The 16,089-nt window shown below is 41.9% G+C and overlaps 1 protein-coding gene across 1 annotated transcript in view; it reads right to left on the bottom strand.

Annotated features, from left to right (window-relative positions):
- The window catches only part of LOC135224363 (HAUS augmin-like complex subunit 3), a 67,082-nt gene extending 51,354 nt beyond the window's left edge, over positions 1 to 15,728 (bottom strand). Inside the window, 4 exon segments of the mRNA XM_064263304.1 lie at positions 3,761 to 3,765; positions 14,769 to 14,828; positions 14,831 to 14,960; positions 15,490 to 15,728. Of these exon segments, the coding sequence (XP_064119374.1) occupies positions 3,761 to 3,765; positions 14,769 to 14,828; positions 14,831 to 14,960; positions 15,490 to 15,674 (380 nt within the window). The 5' untranslated portion in view covers positions 15,675 to 15,728.
- Positions 15,729 to 16,089: the final 361 nt, after the last annotated feature.

Below are 16,089 nucleotides of genomic sequence, written 5' to 3'. Positions count from 1 at the left end.
AGATGCGAGGCAGGTGATTCTTGAGGTGAGGCAGAACATACTACTGGAGATGTTGGGGCAGGTGAGTCTTTAGGTGAGGCAGAACCTACAGAAGGTGCTGGAGATACTGGGGCAGGTGAGTCTGGGTTAGCAGAACATTCAGAAGGTGCTGGAGATTGTGGGGCAGGCGAGTCTGGATTAGCAGAGGCAGCTGAGGTAGAGGGTACAGGATCTCCTGCAGGCCTCTCTACCTTCTTAAAAATACTGCTCCAGTTAGTCTGAACAGAGAGCGACCTCTTTTCATCCAAGATCTCCTTGTAACACTGCATCAAATCCATGACGCCTCTGGAAACCCCTAGTGAACCTGTCCAAGTTGGGATCCTGAGCCTCAAAAGTTGACAACGCTTGCTGCAACTCTGCAAAACCTCTTATCAAGTCCTGCCTTGTGAAAGCCTTAGGTCTGGGGGTGGGTGCTTCTTCTTCTTCCTCTATCATCTGCTTCTCAGTTGTATCAGGTCCTCAGCAGATAACTCCTCGCCATGAGACTCCAGCAGCTCTGTAACATCATCAACCTCCATCTCCAAATTGATTTCCTTACTCAGGCAACAACGTTCTTGACAACTAGCTGAACTGTGTCCTCAAACCCATGGAAATCATTCACAAATTGAGGACAAATTTTCTTCCAGGACACCATTCCATGTTTGTTTGCTTAACCTCCTCCCAGGAATTAGCAATGTTCTTTACAGCATCAAGGATGTTGTAGGATTTCCAAAAGTCCTTCAGAGTCAAGTCCTTCTTGGTTTCAGTTGCCTGTAAAGCCATAGCAATTGTCCTTCGTAGGTAGTAGGCCTTGAACGAAGCAATCACTCCTTGGTCCATAGGCTGTAAAAGGGCCGTGGTATTAGGTGGAAGGTTAAACCACCTTGACATTAGGGTTGAAGTCTCCCAGCTGGGCAGGGTGTCCAGGGGCATTGTCCAGCACTAGCAACACCTTAAAGGGGATACCCTTGGAGGCGCAATACCGCTCCACACTTGGAACAAAAATGGTTTACGAACCAGTCCTCAAACACTGCAAGTGTCACCCAGCCTTTTTGTTGGACTTCCAAATTACTGGTAGTTGACCCTTCCAAATGCCCTTGAGTGCCCTTGGATTTTCAGCCTGATACACCAACAAGGGCTTCAGTTTGAAGTCGCCAGCAGCATTACCCCCAAGAAGTAAAGTTAGCCTCTCCTTGCTGGCTTTATGACCGGGTGCTGACTTCTCCTCCCTTGGCGATGTAAGTGCGGTTAGGCATACGTTTCCAAAACAACCTGTCTCTTCTACGTTAAACACTTGCTGAGCAGAATAACCCCCCTCCTTAATTATCTCAGACAACGCTTTAGGAAATTCACTCGCTGCTTTCTCATCCCCACTAGCAGCTTCACCTTGCAATTTAAGGTTATGGTAATGGCCCGAGCCTTAAATCGCATAAAACCAACCCCTATAGCCACAAACTCTTCACTTTCACTTCCCTCCCCCTTTTCTTTTTCAACGCTTCAAACAATCTTTTCGCCTTCTCCTGAATCACCATAAGCTGACTGGGATACGCCGTTGATTTTGGTCTTCCAACCAAAGCACCAATAACCTTTCCATTTCAATTATTAGACCACTACGCTGCTTAGTTATCACTGTCGCTTTCATAGGAGCAGATCCTTTCACATGTTCAACGATGCGCTCTTTATCTTTGAGAATGGTAGCAAAACGGTCGAACGGCTAAGGCCAAGCGAGCGGCCAATGTTTGTTGGCGTTTCTCCCTTCTCAGATCGCTTGATAATGTCCACTTTAATTTCCATGGTGATGGCCTTTCTTTTCTTCGATGCACTACCATCAGAAGAGTCCGCCTTGCGCTTGGGAGCCATAACAAAGAGCAAAAAGTTACAAAAAACGATACAACACGAGGGAGAGAGAAGGCAGTGTAAACAACCAAAATGGCGTATGGGTGCGAGGAATGAGCGTAGCGAAGCGACGCGTCCTCTCCCCCACAAAGCGTATTCTTCCGCCGTGCGCCCGGAACTAGTTCGCGTTTGTTTTTACGTTGCTTACGACGCTAAACCGCGTAAGACGGAACGACGCAAAATATTATTTTTTATATTTTTATGGGGGCGCGTTCGTAACCACGAAACATCGTAAGTCGAGACCAGCGTAACCCGAGGACTTACTGTATATGGTTTATACCCTATTAGGCTAATAGATTATAGATTGTAGTTTAAGTTTGTACTACTGCGATACTATGATTAAGATGCAGTAACAAAAATAAAATTAATCAACTAACTAAAGTAAGTAACAAATAAGTATAATAAAATAAAAATAGATGAGAATGAGATTTACTTTTAATTGAATAATCCAAATAATAACAAAGACAAATTAATAAATTATTAAAATAAATCAAATATAAATAAATCAATCGAATTATGAAATATCCATTTTATAACAGGCAGTCCCCAGGTTACGACAGGGGTTCCGTTCTTGACACGAGTCGTAAGCTGAAAATCGTCATAAGCCAGAAGATCGTCAAAAATCCAAAGAAAATCTTACTTTTAATGCATTGGGTGCATTGAAAACTATGTAAACTGCATTCTTATTGCATTTTTCATCAAAAAAACCTTCAAATATTGATTATTTTACATTTTGGTGTCATATTTCATCTGCTAGATAAGCGTTGTAGGCGTCGTAACCCTGGAAATAATGTCTGATGAATATAATTAAGAAGCGCCTTAACCTCGGAACGTCGTAAACCGAACCCATCATAACCCGGGGACTGCCTGTACTATATGATATTTCATGTACATTAGATTAATTAGTTAAGATTACCGTATGCGCCAGCGACGCAATGTGCAATGGCGCGAAAAAAAAAAAAAAAAAAAAAAAAAAAAAAGACGGATTGAAGCCGACGCAACGCCCCCTCCAGCAATGAGGGGTTGACATTGATGCAATGCCACCAAACGAGCGACGCGCCCAATTCTGACAGAGGCGCCATTAACCGGTAATCGGCACCATAAGTGACATAAATTGCAGTTTCTGTTAAAGGTAGTTTTCGCTTATCAGCACCCTGCTGATAACCGGGGACTGCCTGTACGTACTTTGTGAACTGCTATTTCATTGCATTTTTCATTAAAAAAAAACTTCAAATATTGATTATTTTGCCTTTTTGGAGTCACCATGTCATAAGCGTCATAACCCTGGAACATGCTTTGCAAACCTGGAAATAATTTCTGACGAATATATCAGCGTTGCAATCTCAGAATGTTGCAAGCTGAAACTGTCGTAAACCAGGGACTGCGCGAACAAGCACTCGGAGTGACTTGAAAATAGGCGCCTGTATAGAGGCGGAACCCCTAGACTGGTTACGGGAATGCAAACTGAAGCTTGTGCTCCCATAGCTCCCAAAACAAAACCCTCGGGCTTGCGAATCGTTCCCAAACCTGAAGACTGGAAGAGCTGATGAGAGATCCCACTGCCTCCTAAGGAGCAGACAGCCCTTAGAAATTCTGCCGGAGGAATTGTTGGGGGGGGGGGGGGGGGAGACAGCTTTCCTCTTCTTTGGACGAAGGGGGCTGATCTGGTTTCCGGAACCTCCTCGAGCCACAGCCACAAAAGAAGTAAGGTAAGGCAGTGGAGGAATAACGTTTCTTCCACAGGATGGTGATTATGAATCGTCGATAGCAGTGGCAGGAGTCACAAGGCAGCTATGACTCTCACACTCTTGGCACTAATTGTAGAGTACAAGTTTGTTCTATTTACCTTAACTGTGACAAGTGTATGGATTGGGACGAGAAGAAATAGAAGACTTTAGCTTCTCACTTGACAAAGTTAGAGAGAGACTATATAAGAAAAGTGGCTTCTGGAGCCTATGTTAAATCATTAGCTAGCCAGGGTATGATTCCTAGGTCTAGTAGAGTGAATGTACCTGTTGTCTCTTCTGCTCACATTGTCTCTCTCTTACCTAGCCCTCCTCAGATACCACTACCTCCTCGCCTAAGTCCCACGCTTCCAAACCTGATTGCTTCACCAGCCTTGAGATCAAGTTTGACCAAAAGCCTGGTCTAATTGTGAATACAGTGGCCCAATTAGGGGCATCAGTAGATGTCTTTATGGACAGAATAAGAGAGAAAGGTGCCAGTGAAGTGATAGTGTAGGAGGTGGCTGCCTATCCCACTGACTCTCTTAGGTAAGAGTCACTATCATATTCCCCTAATCCTGGGAGGAGGTATACTGGAAGCTCAATGGAGGTCAGTTGGGTCTGCCCACGGGTAGTCTCCCCTTTGGTCGTACCTGTTGTGTCCCAAGTTGCGACAAAAAACAGCCATTGGAAAGGCATCTCAGATGTGCATCATCTCTCCTCGAGTTCTGGAGATTCCAGTCCTTGCTGCAATACTGGTAACTAAAAGCGTTGGTCAAACATACGTCAACTAACAGGAAAAAGTCAGTCTGTAAATCCTACTAGGAGAACAATTGTCAAATTAAAACGTTCCACTGGAAAACCTAACTAATACATATGCCAAAGGCTACTGTAGGAAAAATACTTCACCGATAGGGAAGATATCAATTTGAATCCAAAACCAAGCTGCACTCTTAAAATTGTATGTGGTCTTAAGCCAGCAGAAACAAAACTGAAATTCTTGCTAGATCAGCAGTTAAAATGCCTCTCTTACCCCGAAAGTGGTGAACTTCAAAATTCAAGTTAAAATGCCTCTCTTACCCCGAAAGTGGTGAACTTCAAAATTCAAGTTGCTGGGCGAGTAAACTCTTAACTAAGTAATTACTACCATGAGATTCAGAGTCTCTGTAACACGGTTTTTTGGACTGCTCCTTGTCAAAGCATCGGATGTAGCTGAAAGTTGACATATGTATATTTTGCAACCACACACAAATTTTGTCAGCATTATCAATAACCTAAACCCGATAGTTTTAATTTTTATAGAGTAAAAATGATCTAGCCGACGCCATGGCCAATGATTACGAGCCAAGAGTTGAAAAACATTCATTACGTAAGCAACGTAAACACCTTTTGAGGAAATGTTGCCCTGCCCATCCACCAAACAGACACTCCATCGGCTCTGAAACCCAAAGACTTTATGAATGGCGGAACAATACGTACATAGATATGGGTGGGGTATCAGTGCTAGCGTAGTAATACTACTGTCGCAGTAGTGCCGCAACAGTATAGCAGTAATATATATGAATTAAACGTTAGGTGCCAACGCGGGGATCTTGAGGATCATTTAGCACTTCTTACAACTACTTGAAAAATTAGTTTTATAGCCAGAAGTTAAATTTTCTAATCCAACAATGCCCATGGTAGCCTTCAGTGTTATCCTGAATTATAACGAGGCAAAGTGGGTGGAGCCTCATGAAGTCATCATTCTGACGATAATTATTGGTGAAGGTTTAAAGCCAATATACGGTACCGGCTATTTTTTTTCAGTAAATAGGTAGATAGCCAATAAATAAAATTTTCTTGACATTGGATATAGCAGTTATCAAATCAAGCTTGTCTACTATGTTTTTGAAAATTACCAACTATTCCCGACATCTTGTCAATCTGATTGTGACCTATAAAGTAGACTGTAATTTCTTAGGAAACCTATTTTGGGAGTTAGACTAATAATCAAAGTGTTTTTGTATTTATTAACATATTTTGTTGGTTTGTTCATTATGACAATTATCAGTGGAGAGGTTCCAGAGTTCATAAAGGTGCACTGCTTTGCTTGTACTTAAATTTGTCATTGTTGCCAGAGGTTTAGCCTTCATTACGTATAGCCAATCATCCATCGAGAAAGAGGGAAGAAATGCTGTCATATGTTACGTAACGAGTGCGTTCGAAACCTTTTCTCTGAGTAAGTTAGCCCGTCTTCAAAAAAAAGTCACTTTTACATTATAAATACCAAATTTATTCAACCTACGTAATGCAGAATACACTCAAAATTTATGTGTAGATATTATATGTATTCTGAATAAGTGTTATATTTATGAAATGCATAGATAAAAAGTTATTGCAAAAAAACAGTGTTACAGAGGCTCTGAATCTCATAGTAGGTAAGTTACTTGTATAATAATAACTGTTAAATTAATTAACAAAGTAACAACTTAATGAATAATATAACAGTTAGTAACACATACTGTAATTGGTTAATGTGCTAAGGAAATATAGCTGAGCTGTCATATATAGCAATTTTAAGGTTGTTAAACAATACTGAATACCATAGGGCATACATAAATACAGTACATACATTAATACTATCAACTTTACTGAGATGGAAAATGGTACATACTGCAGGAATTTTTTTAGTGAAAAAAATCTGAATAAGACTTCCTTATTTGTGAGCCTTCTATTTTAAGCATTTATTACAGGTCTGCTTCCCTGAAGTTCAATTTTCATATACAGAAGATGAATAATACAAAAAAAATTATCATTTCACTTTATTTTGAGTGAACATAAAATCGAGTACGTGGGGTGGTGTATTGGAAATTACTCTTCAGCCTATATAGGAGTTAAACAGAAAACATCTTGCCCAAAGACCAGACAAGAGTTGAATGAAGGCTTAACCTCTTCATTACCAAAAGTTTGTTTGGATGTACGCGGGAACCACCATTCAAGTCTACTACACTGCGCCGGGTGCATAAAGGTGGTACGCAAAGTACCACCAAAACTCCTTTTTTCAGATAAGGACTTCCAATCATTCTGTAATTTTGGTTTGAAGAGTTTGGAGCAAAATAAACAGTATGACACGATGCCAGACGTATGATGAACCCAAAAAAATATTATTACTGCTTATTTATCTACATAGTAGTGTGTAGGTGACAGATGAACTGCGTCTCAACAAAAAATTACAAAACCAAACAAGCGTAAACATGTAATAACTTCTACCCAAGTATAAAACCAGTTGCATCATCATTTACTGTATTTATTTATTTATTCACATATTACATTTTACAAATAAAAGATATGAACACCTGATAAATGAAGGTAAAAATAAAGCCTTATAGTAACTTTATATATAAAAAACCAAACCAGAGAAAAAGCGAAAAAGCTATTTTTTCTGAGGACAAGAAGCTTGAAAAATTAGTTTAGATACCCCTAAAGTTGTTTTCTGTGATGAAACTAATCTTAGAAAACGTAGAAAACGACATCGACCAATTTTTGAGAGATATACTATAAAAATGATATTGTTAGAATACAATAAAGTTTTGTACATACTTACCCGGCAGATATATACTTAGCTTATGTCTCTGACGTCCGACAGAAATTCGAATTTCGCGGGCACACGCTGCAGGTAGGTCAGGTGATCTACCCCCCTGCCGCTGGGTGGCAGGAATAGGAACCGTTCCCGTTCTAGAACCAGATTTTCTCTTCCACCTGTCTCCTGAGGGGAGGCTGGGTGGGCCATTCATCGTATATATCTGCCGGGTAAGTATGTACAAAACTTTATTGTATTCTAACAATATCATTTTTGTACATGCAACTTCCCCGGCAGATATATACTTAGCTGATTGACACCCTTGGTGGTGGGTAAGAGACAACTATTTACTGAATAGACAGTAAACAACCATACGTTGTAGGTAATAAATAAATAAAACCTTGGTTCCTACTTGTTCAGCGGAAGATTCCATGGCTCAATGCCTAGGAATCTGCTCGCTCAAGAGCCGCAGCGCGGTGTGACCTATGGCTTAAGAGTTCTTGCGGGTCTGTCGATGGGGTCTTATCCATTACTCGACAGAGCCTCTTACATGACAATATGCCTATGCCTAGTGGCATAATTAAGGAGCACAACACCGATCCCGATCACCTGATCCTAACACGAGGGTTAGTGCTTAAGTTGAAAAGAGTTATCCCCAAACTCCTTTCAAACAACCCAAAGAAAAAAACACGACGTTAACTAAAATTTAACTCACTAGTTAAGGATCAGTATCGGCTCCTATCCCAGCAATGTATCCGCAGACACGTATCAACCAAGAGAGAAGGATCTCTCGTAGGTTATCTTGACATCCTTCGGATATGGGGAAGTCACACGAGTTGCATCTCCCGTATGTGACAGCTAATATGTCCTTATGACATATTGTTAAGGAAAGAACAAGAATACAGAAAAGCTCGCACTTCATGCGCTTTTAATTCTCAGCTGTTTGAAGGAATCATCAATGCACTTGTCAAGTGCTTAGGAGATCACATTGTCTCAAAGAAGGCCAGGGCATTCTTTGATATAGATCTCTTTCTGGGTGAAGCCTGGAGCCTGCTAGCGCTAGCTGTCTGGCCTGGCTGGAGCCTTGCGCCTGAATGCGCCTAGTTCCTGGCTGAAGCCTGCGCCTGCCTGGCCCTCGCGGCCGGCCTGGAGCCTCGCGCCTGGCTGGCGCCTTGGATTGGCTCCTCCCTCCTGGGCTAGCGCCTCGAGCCTGGCTGGAGCCTTGCGTCTGGTGGCGCCTTGCGCCTGGAGCTTGGCAGAAGCACTTATGATTACTGTCTATGAGTCTGCATGCCTCAAGAGTTTCAGCGCAGGTAGGGTACCTATTACTGACAAACCCTTCTGGATCCTCATTTCAATGGGGGCTAGCCCGCTTACAACGACAGAGCCTTCTCGGATCGTGCCAATGGGGGTGACCCACTTACATGGCAGAGCCTTACCTGTATAATATCAATGGGACTAGCCCTCTTACATGACAGAGCTTTAGGTTTCTCTTTACTGGAAGGAGCCTTGCGCCTGGATGGATCCTCAATCCTGAACTGGAGCCTAGCCTTGAAGGAGCCTGGCACCTGGATGGCGCCTGGCTGGCTTCTAGAGCCTGGGCTGGCTTCTAGAGCCTGGCTGGCTTCTAGAGCCTGGCTGGCTCCTAGAGCCTGGCTGGCTCCTAGAGCCTGGCTGGCTCCTAGAGCCCTGGCTGGCTCCTAGAGCCTGCTGGCTCCTAGAACCTGGCTGGCTCCTAGAGCCTGGCTGGCTCCTAGAGCCTGGCTGGCGCCTCGCGCCTGGCTTGGCTCCTCCCAAACTTGCTGTAGCTTCGGATCTTGGAAGAGTCTCTAGGCTGTCTGGCGATTGTCCACATCGGACACTCTTATATCTGTCCGATTTGTTCGCCTCTGGCGCATTTGCGCCAGGTTAGAGGCCCGCTCCCTTCTCAGTATCCGGCCAAGACAGCGTTCCTTGGAACTGTCCGCCTCTGGCGTTTTCGCCTGTATTGGCATTGGCGCTTGGCTGGCGCTACATTGTCCGAGAGTCCTGAACAACCACATAGTTTATCAGGAGACTGGAGAAGGGTGGAAGAAATTCTTCCCCTTTGAGCTTTTGGCCCCTGGCAAGGGGAGGTGATTTTAGTCAGCTACACCCAGTAGACGACAGGATATCTAACAATACGAGTCTTCCTCCGAGGAGGATCCTTCGTGAACACTTCTTTGCTAACGAGATCTCTTCTTACATGTTGATGAGGTTCTGTTGCAGAATCTTCCCTATCCTTGCCCGAAGGAAGGGAAGGAGTCTGGAAGTCGAAGGAGAGACTGAGCTGAAATTGGGCGGAACCCTGATTTCTAGCTCTTATTGTATTCTTCTGAATACTTCTGGGAAGCATTTTGAGCCCTCATCGCACCCCGAAGACTCTGTAGGCAAACGTTTAAACCATCTCTTCTTCTGTAGATGAAAATGTAAGTACCTGCCTGGGCAACTAAACTTCTATCTGAAAGCGTTGCGTCAGGAATAAGAGAGATTTAATTTTGCTTTACAGACATACTATGCTGGCAAGAACCCATTGCCGAGTCTCCATTGAATCTGATGCGAGATTCCAATGCACAAAAAATTCACTTGTCTTCTTGGTCGTTTAGGACTAAGAGAAACAAAGAATTCCTTCATAAACTTCCTCAAAGAAGTTTGATGAGGAGCAGTTCCATTTTGTCGGAACACGGAATCTGTGGCCACAAAAAAAAATTCCATTCGAAGTACATGATATCCTACTCTGTCCGTATTGCAGGTATCGTATAGATCCCGAAGATCTTAATCCTCTGTTATCTCTAATTCCCCTTGTAGAGACAGAGTATAGCCTTTTACTGCGTTCTTTGATAGCAGATATATACATAGGTGATTCTTCCCTCTGAAAGTGAAGAAAAAACCTCGCTATGTGGTTCACAGAGGTATCGGAAGAGGACAGTTTCTCATTCCATCTAGCACGATCGGCAATCACCACCACCCAAAAACGCAATTCTATGTCCTTAGCCATGACTATTGTCATTTACCTTGAAAAATCCTCTCATTCATGTCCACTTCTGGTCAGTCTGCACGTGGAAAGACTCAGAGTGGAGAGGTTTTCAGGTCTATTTATAATAGATTCTGATAGAATATCCAGATACTCTTGGAAAAGCCTTACGAAACATGCTGTGAGAAGAACGTGACTTCTGTGAATCCAAACCTCTCTAAGGCCAAAATGAGGCATTCATCCTCTCTTCCTTTGACGCCCATTTATCTTAATATCTGTTAAGAATTTATAACTAAGGGGAAAAAAGCGAAAGCTTAAGTTTTATTCCCCGTTCTTTACAAATTAACGATGTCGTATATTGCTACCTCTCTTGTTCGAGGAAAGGAAGCAGTCTATAGGAAGCCTGTTCGTCTTCTACCTTGAAGAGATCTATGAAGACTTTCCGCAGGTTCTCAAAACTCTTTTCAATAAATGTTAGACATACGTTAACAGTTATTATCTTCAATCGAGAAGGTTCTCACGGACATGCAAAAATCTTGCATCGAACCTTTAAGGATCGTTACGTTCCGTGTCTGTTCCCAAATAGGTTCGCTTTTGTTAACGTGAACAGGGGCGAAAAAAGAGATTCTCGATGCCTCTTGGCGATATGAGAGAGTCGTGGAATTGGCCTAAGTGATTAAAAAAAAAAAACATTTCATCATTCCTTGTAAGCGACCCCTTTCGATTAATGGGTAACGAAATCAGGAACGAATCTTGCCGTTACCGGGCCTCCGAGAGGCTACTGGTTTGTTTGTTTGTTGTTTATGGTGTTTTTACGTGACTTCCGAACCACGTCGAGAGTGAACTTCTATCACCAGAAATCCACATCTCTCACTCCTCAATCAATGGAATGGCCGAGAATCGAACCCGCAGACCACCGAGGTGAGAAGCAAAAACACAAACCAAAAACCACTTACTGGGACTCTTAGGTTAATAAACCTCCGCTCAAAACGAGAGAAAATATCTTGGATGGTACTTCTGGCTGCGCCATTGCGCCAGGCTGGCACTTCTGGCGCAATTTGCGCCAGGCTGGCGCTTCTGACGCTTTGCGCCAGGCTGGCGCTTCCTTCTAGTTCTTTTAAGGTTATGTGCCAGAACATCTGTGCCCTTATGGTACCCGACGACCTCCTTCACGTGTTAATTCCGTTCTTAGAGGAAAAAACTTTTATATACGTAGTATAGTCCATTCAGGGAAACAACTTCTGCCACTAAGAGAATGTTTCCCATCCGACTCACCCATCTTCTCTTGAGCAATATCCGATTCTAAAAGGTTGTGTGCGTTTCTCGAAAGGATGAGAGATTATATTATTTCGTGCTCTGCCGTATTAGACTCCTTTTATATACTGTCACATTGTGGTAAACAGCATTAATCTAGGAAACCTTTGTAAGGATACTAGGAATTCTGTAGTTAACCTCGGTATGCGCATAAGACTTGACCATACCGTAGTCTTAAAGTGAATTCTCTTCTACTACATTCATCTTCTCACTAAGCATGTACTCTAATAAGCCATGCTTTCGTAAGCATGAGAGCATCATATAATATAGAGTTCCGCTGCGTTAGAATCCTTTAATAATGTTACATACGGTAAACAGCATTGAAAGGTTGTAATATCTTTCTTATTGAAAGCTTCTTAGCAAAAGGCAGACAATATTTATTTATGTTTGCTTAACTATCCCCTCAATCCGAGGCTAAAACCGCGATTGTAGGGGAGAGACCCGGTTAGTTATTCCATCCCGCAGGAGAGAGACATGTAACCAACCACTCATGACCGACACCTGCATGTTACTGCTGTTGGTCTCTAAGGCGCGATAGCAGTCTCCGTTAGCCGTCTGGCCTTACTCTTCCAAGTTGCAGCTACTCCATTAAATAAAGGAATCTTATAAAATTATCGAACTTCAGGAAGTTCTTATTAATGCATATTTAAGCGAAACTAGACTTCGATAAATCTAGAAGCTAAGTAGGTGTTGTCTTAACCAATCCCTTTAAGCGTAGTCCTTCCTAGGAATTCCTGGAAGGATACTGATAATTGATGTTTGCCAATCTAACAAAGAGTAACTACGGTATGTGTGATTTGCCGTATCGTATTTCTCATACAGCAGATACTCAACTACCTTCTTTCCCTGCCGAGGCAGATAAAGGAAAAAATTTTTACTGTCTTCGTTCTTTTCGTTAATAGAATGATAGAAAGAGTATATATATCTCCTTAAGGAAGGAAGTTAATCCAGGAACTCTTTAAATCTTCGTGATTTCCTCATAAATCGCGGAAGAGACAGAATTCCTGTTCGTCTGTAGGGGTTTACGGAAGGAAGTAGATATTTCCTATCCGCATCATACCCAAACGTCGATGAGATTCTTATAAGAAAAACTCCCAAAGCGCTTGCCTCTTCATAACGAGGGAAGAGCATGAATGAAGGAGTTGTGGTCCGCATTACTCAAAGAGGAGCCTCGCGACTGACTCCTCTCTCCTTAAGAAGATTTGGAATATTCTGGCGCCTGGCTCCTTGCGCCTAGCGCCTGGATAGTTCCGCGCGTCTGGAATGTTCCGCACGCTAGAAAGGAGACTCGCTCCTGGAACCGTTCGCTTGTGTGGAAGGTCCGTGCGCCCTGATAGTTTACCGAGCGCCTACTAGACCCCTTTTAGAAAGAGCCTCTTGCCCGGAAAACGTTCAATGGAAGGATCGTTCTGATTGCCACTGTACTATAAGGCTCCTTGCTCTAGCCGTCTGTTTTTCTGTTGCAATTTGCGCCAGGCTGGCGCTTCGTCTCTTTGAAGGCGCCTTGCGCCAAAAAAAAATTTAAAAAATTTTCTAGAAACGCGGCTCGCGCTCAGTTGCTAGAACGCGGCTCGCGTTTGGTTGTAGGAACGCGGCTCGCGCTAGTCTGTTTTCTGGAACGCGGCTCGCTGCTGGCTGTTGGAACGTTGGCCTCACGCTAGCTTGCTGGAACGCGGCTTCCTAAGTTCCTGGCTGGCTCTTGCTCAGTGTTCTCTTAGTTTTCAGAGAACGCGCTAGATCATCAAAACATATACATTCTTCGTCTTTTCGGATGTAAGATGAAGAGACGCACTTTTTTAAGGATGCCTTTTCAATGGCTATCCTTGGCAGTCTGGGACGTCTACAGAACCTGCCGAGGGGACGCCTGACCGGTGGGGATTCTGAAACCCCTTACGGCTTTCGACATTCTTCTCCCCTGGGGCTTGGGAGCTTGAAAGAGGTCTAGGCCTGGGAGCGAGACAGAGCCGATCAGACGAACCCTCCACTGCAAATGGGGAACACTAGTAATCACTTCTTACCTTTCAATAGCTCGCATTTTGAGCCACAATCCTTGTCTTCAAATTGCAATTATGAATTTGAAGTTTCTGCGGAGTAAGAAGGTGATGAGGATGCAACACTACTAGTACTGTTAATACTCTAATTGCTCGTTAGTACGAGTTTCTAAAAAACTTTTAAAATAAACGTATCTAGTTACTGCTTTACTGCTCCCTAAAGTAGGAAGTCAGTATATTTCCTCAATCATTCTAACACTTATTACACATATTAATGAATAAATATTAATATTTCCCTTTCTTGCAAACTATGTGAGTGTCTACCGAAAATTTCGGTAGTTACACGTCATATATTCTTCGAAATTTCGACAAGCCAAATTCATTAAAAAGTTAATAAAAGCGTATGCCGAACCAAAGACCCAGTACTTCCCTGCAAAAGACAGCCCAGAAGATCGATGGCGATGAAAAACGAAAATCAAGTCAGGAGGTAGCAACAACATATGTTGACACTACCGCGACAGAGAAAATCTGATTCTAGAACGGGAACGGTTCCTATTCCTGCCACCCAGCGGCAGGGGGGTAGATCACCTGACCTACCTGCAGCGTGTGCCGCGAAATTCGAATTTCTGTCGGACGTCAGAGACATAAGCTAAGTATATATCTGCCGGGGAAGTTGCATGTACAAAATTTGCGATTTCCATATTTATCGGCGGGGTTCCGCTTTAGTTGTTGCTCTTTTTTTTGTTATTATGTGCTTATTTACTGTTCTATTTTGATAATACTCTATGTGCATGTTCCAGGTGGATATACCAACATTCTGTAAGACCGAATTTCTATTCAAGACTATAGTTTTCTCACCGACCACCAGTGTCCCTTGTGCAAGGGACACTGAGTTTCACATTTTTTTTCATAAAATCATTTGTTTTCCCTGTAGGATGATAAAACTCACAGAGAATATGCGTTATTATAGTGCTAATAATACCTGATAATTTCATTAGCCTGTCTTGATTAGTGTATTTTTGGCAAATATTTTTACGATTGGCACCCCTCCAAACTGGAGCCTGTAACTCTTCACTACCGAGAGATTCAGTTCGGCAGCGAACGCAATGTTCACATTCTGCTCACCCACCCGGTAAAGAAGGGGTTAATGAGCCTACTTCAGATGAAGAGAAAAAAAAACTGAAACTTGCAAAAGATAGTTTAAAAGTCTAGTGTGAGCAGCACAAGGCCGAAGAAACCACAGACCACAGAATGAATGCAAAACATACCTTAACTGATTTTTTCCTCCTTGTTAAAATATCTAGTTGCAACTCTAGTCCTTTCCTTTTGATAGGTATGATATAATGTTTGTCTGATCTTCCTCCTGACAAGCATTGCTCAAGCTTGGTAAACATGAAAAACAGGCCTCCATCTCTTCCAGCTGATGACTTGTCAATATTTCCCCTCTAGAAACTGCTGCATCATAACTACATAAAAAAAATTGCTCTTTAGAAACAATCTTAAAAAATGTTTAACATATTTCCATTGACATATAACTAAATGAGGCTTCAGCTGCGAGCATGAACCTTTGGTTGAACAACTTTTAACAAGTTATCTAAAGAGATAGTTTTGATTTACACCAGTCTGTGCACAATTCATGAAAATAAAAATAAGTTCATCTAGAAAAACCAGATGAAACCTAAATAAATTTATATGATGGTTTGTTGCAAAGGAAGTGGACACAAAATAAAAAATAAATCTCAATTGGGTACTACAGATCCTGAATTGTGCTGAATAAAATGAAGTTCCTATAGAATGGTACTTAAAATCATGAATTAATTAACAAATTAAGAAACTTTAAATATTTCACAACAAACTAATTTCCAAAATACATACTGCAATATTTTCATAACACTGTATTACAAGTGAAAGCCCATTAAAGAATGATCTATCTGGAAAATAAAATTGTCAATACTGCATTACCTGCTACACAACAAACAAGCTTTTCACACTTACTTTTTCAATTCATTCTCTGACAAAACATCACTGGATAAGATGTTTCCACAGAACCATTCAAAAAAGGTTGCTAATGGAGAACCCTGCTCTGTTAGGAATAGCCAGTCATAATTACTGCCTACTAAAGCATCTGCTCCAGGAACTCCAAGGGACTTCAGGTGAGAAACAAAACGTTCCCCATCCATTTTGGAATTATATTTGCTGGATCAACAGTTAAAATGCCTGCAACAATTCAAGGGAAAATCAATCAACTGTATTGGAATGTTTAGAACTTTTACACCATAAGTAAGAAGAACATGTGAAATGGTAAAAAAAGTAGAAAAATTGTAATGCAAACATAACCAGGCAGTATATATGAATCTTACGCAAAAATATATATTTAGTGTACTACACTTTCCTTTAGAAATTCAGTATTTCAAAATTACTAATATCATAAATTATGAGAGCCTCAAATTTAGAATCATGTACTACAAGTAACCCAATGATTCCAATTACAGGCTGAAATAATAAGAAAAATGACTAAAGATGTCAGCAAGACTAGTAAAAAAAAAATTCTAAATTGTGAAAATGGGCTATTTAATTCCACATTTAACATAGACT

This window comes from Macrobrachium nipponense, chromosome 12, assembly GCF_015104395.2.
Source record: "Macrobrachium nipponense isolate FS-2020 chromosome 12, ASM1510439v2, whole genome shotgun sequence".
NCBI classification, from domain to species: domain Eukaryota; kingdom Metazoa; phylum Arthropoda; class Malacostraca; order Decapoda; family Palaemonidae; genus Macrobrachium; species Macrobrachium nipponense.
The sequence above is the reverse complement of the archived record's forward strand: the minus strand, read 5'-3'. Positions and strand labels throughout refer to the sequence as shown.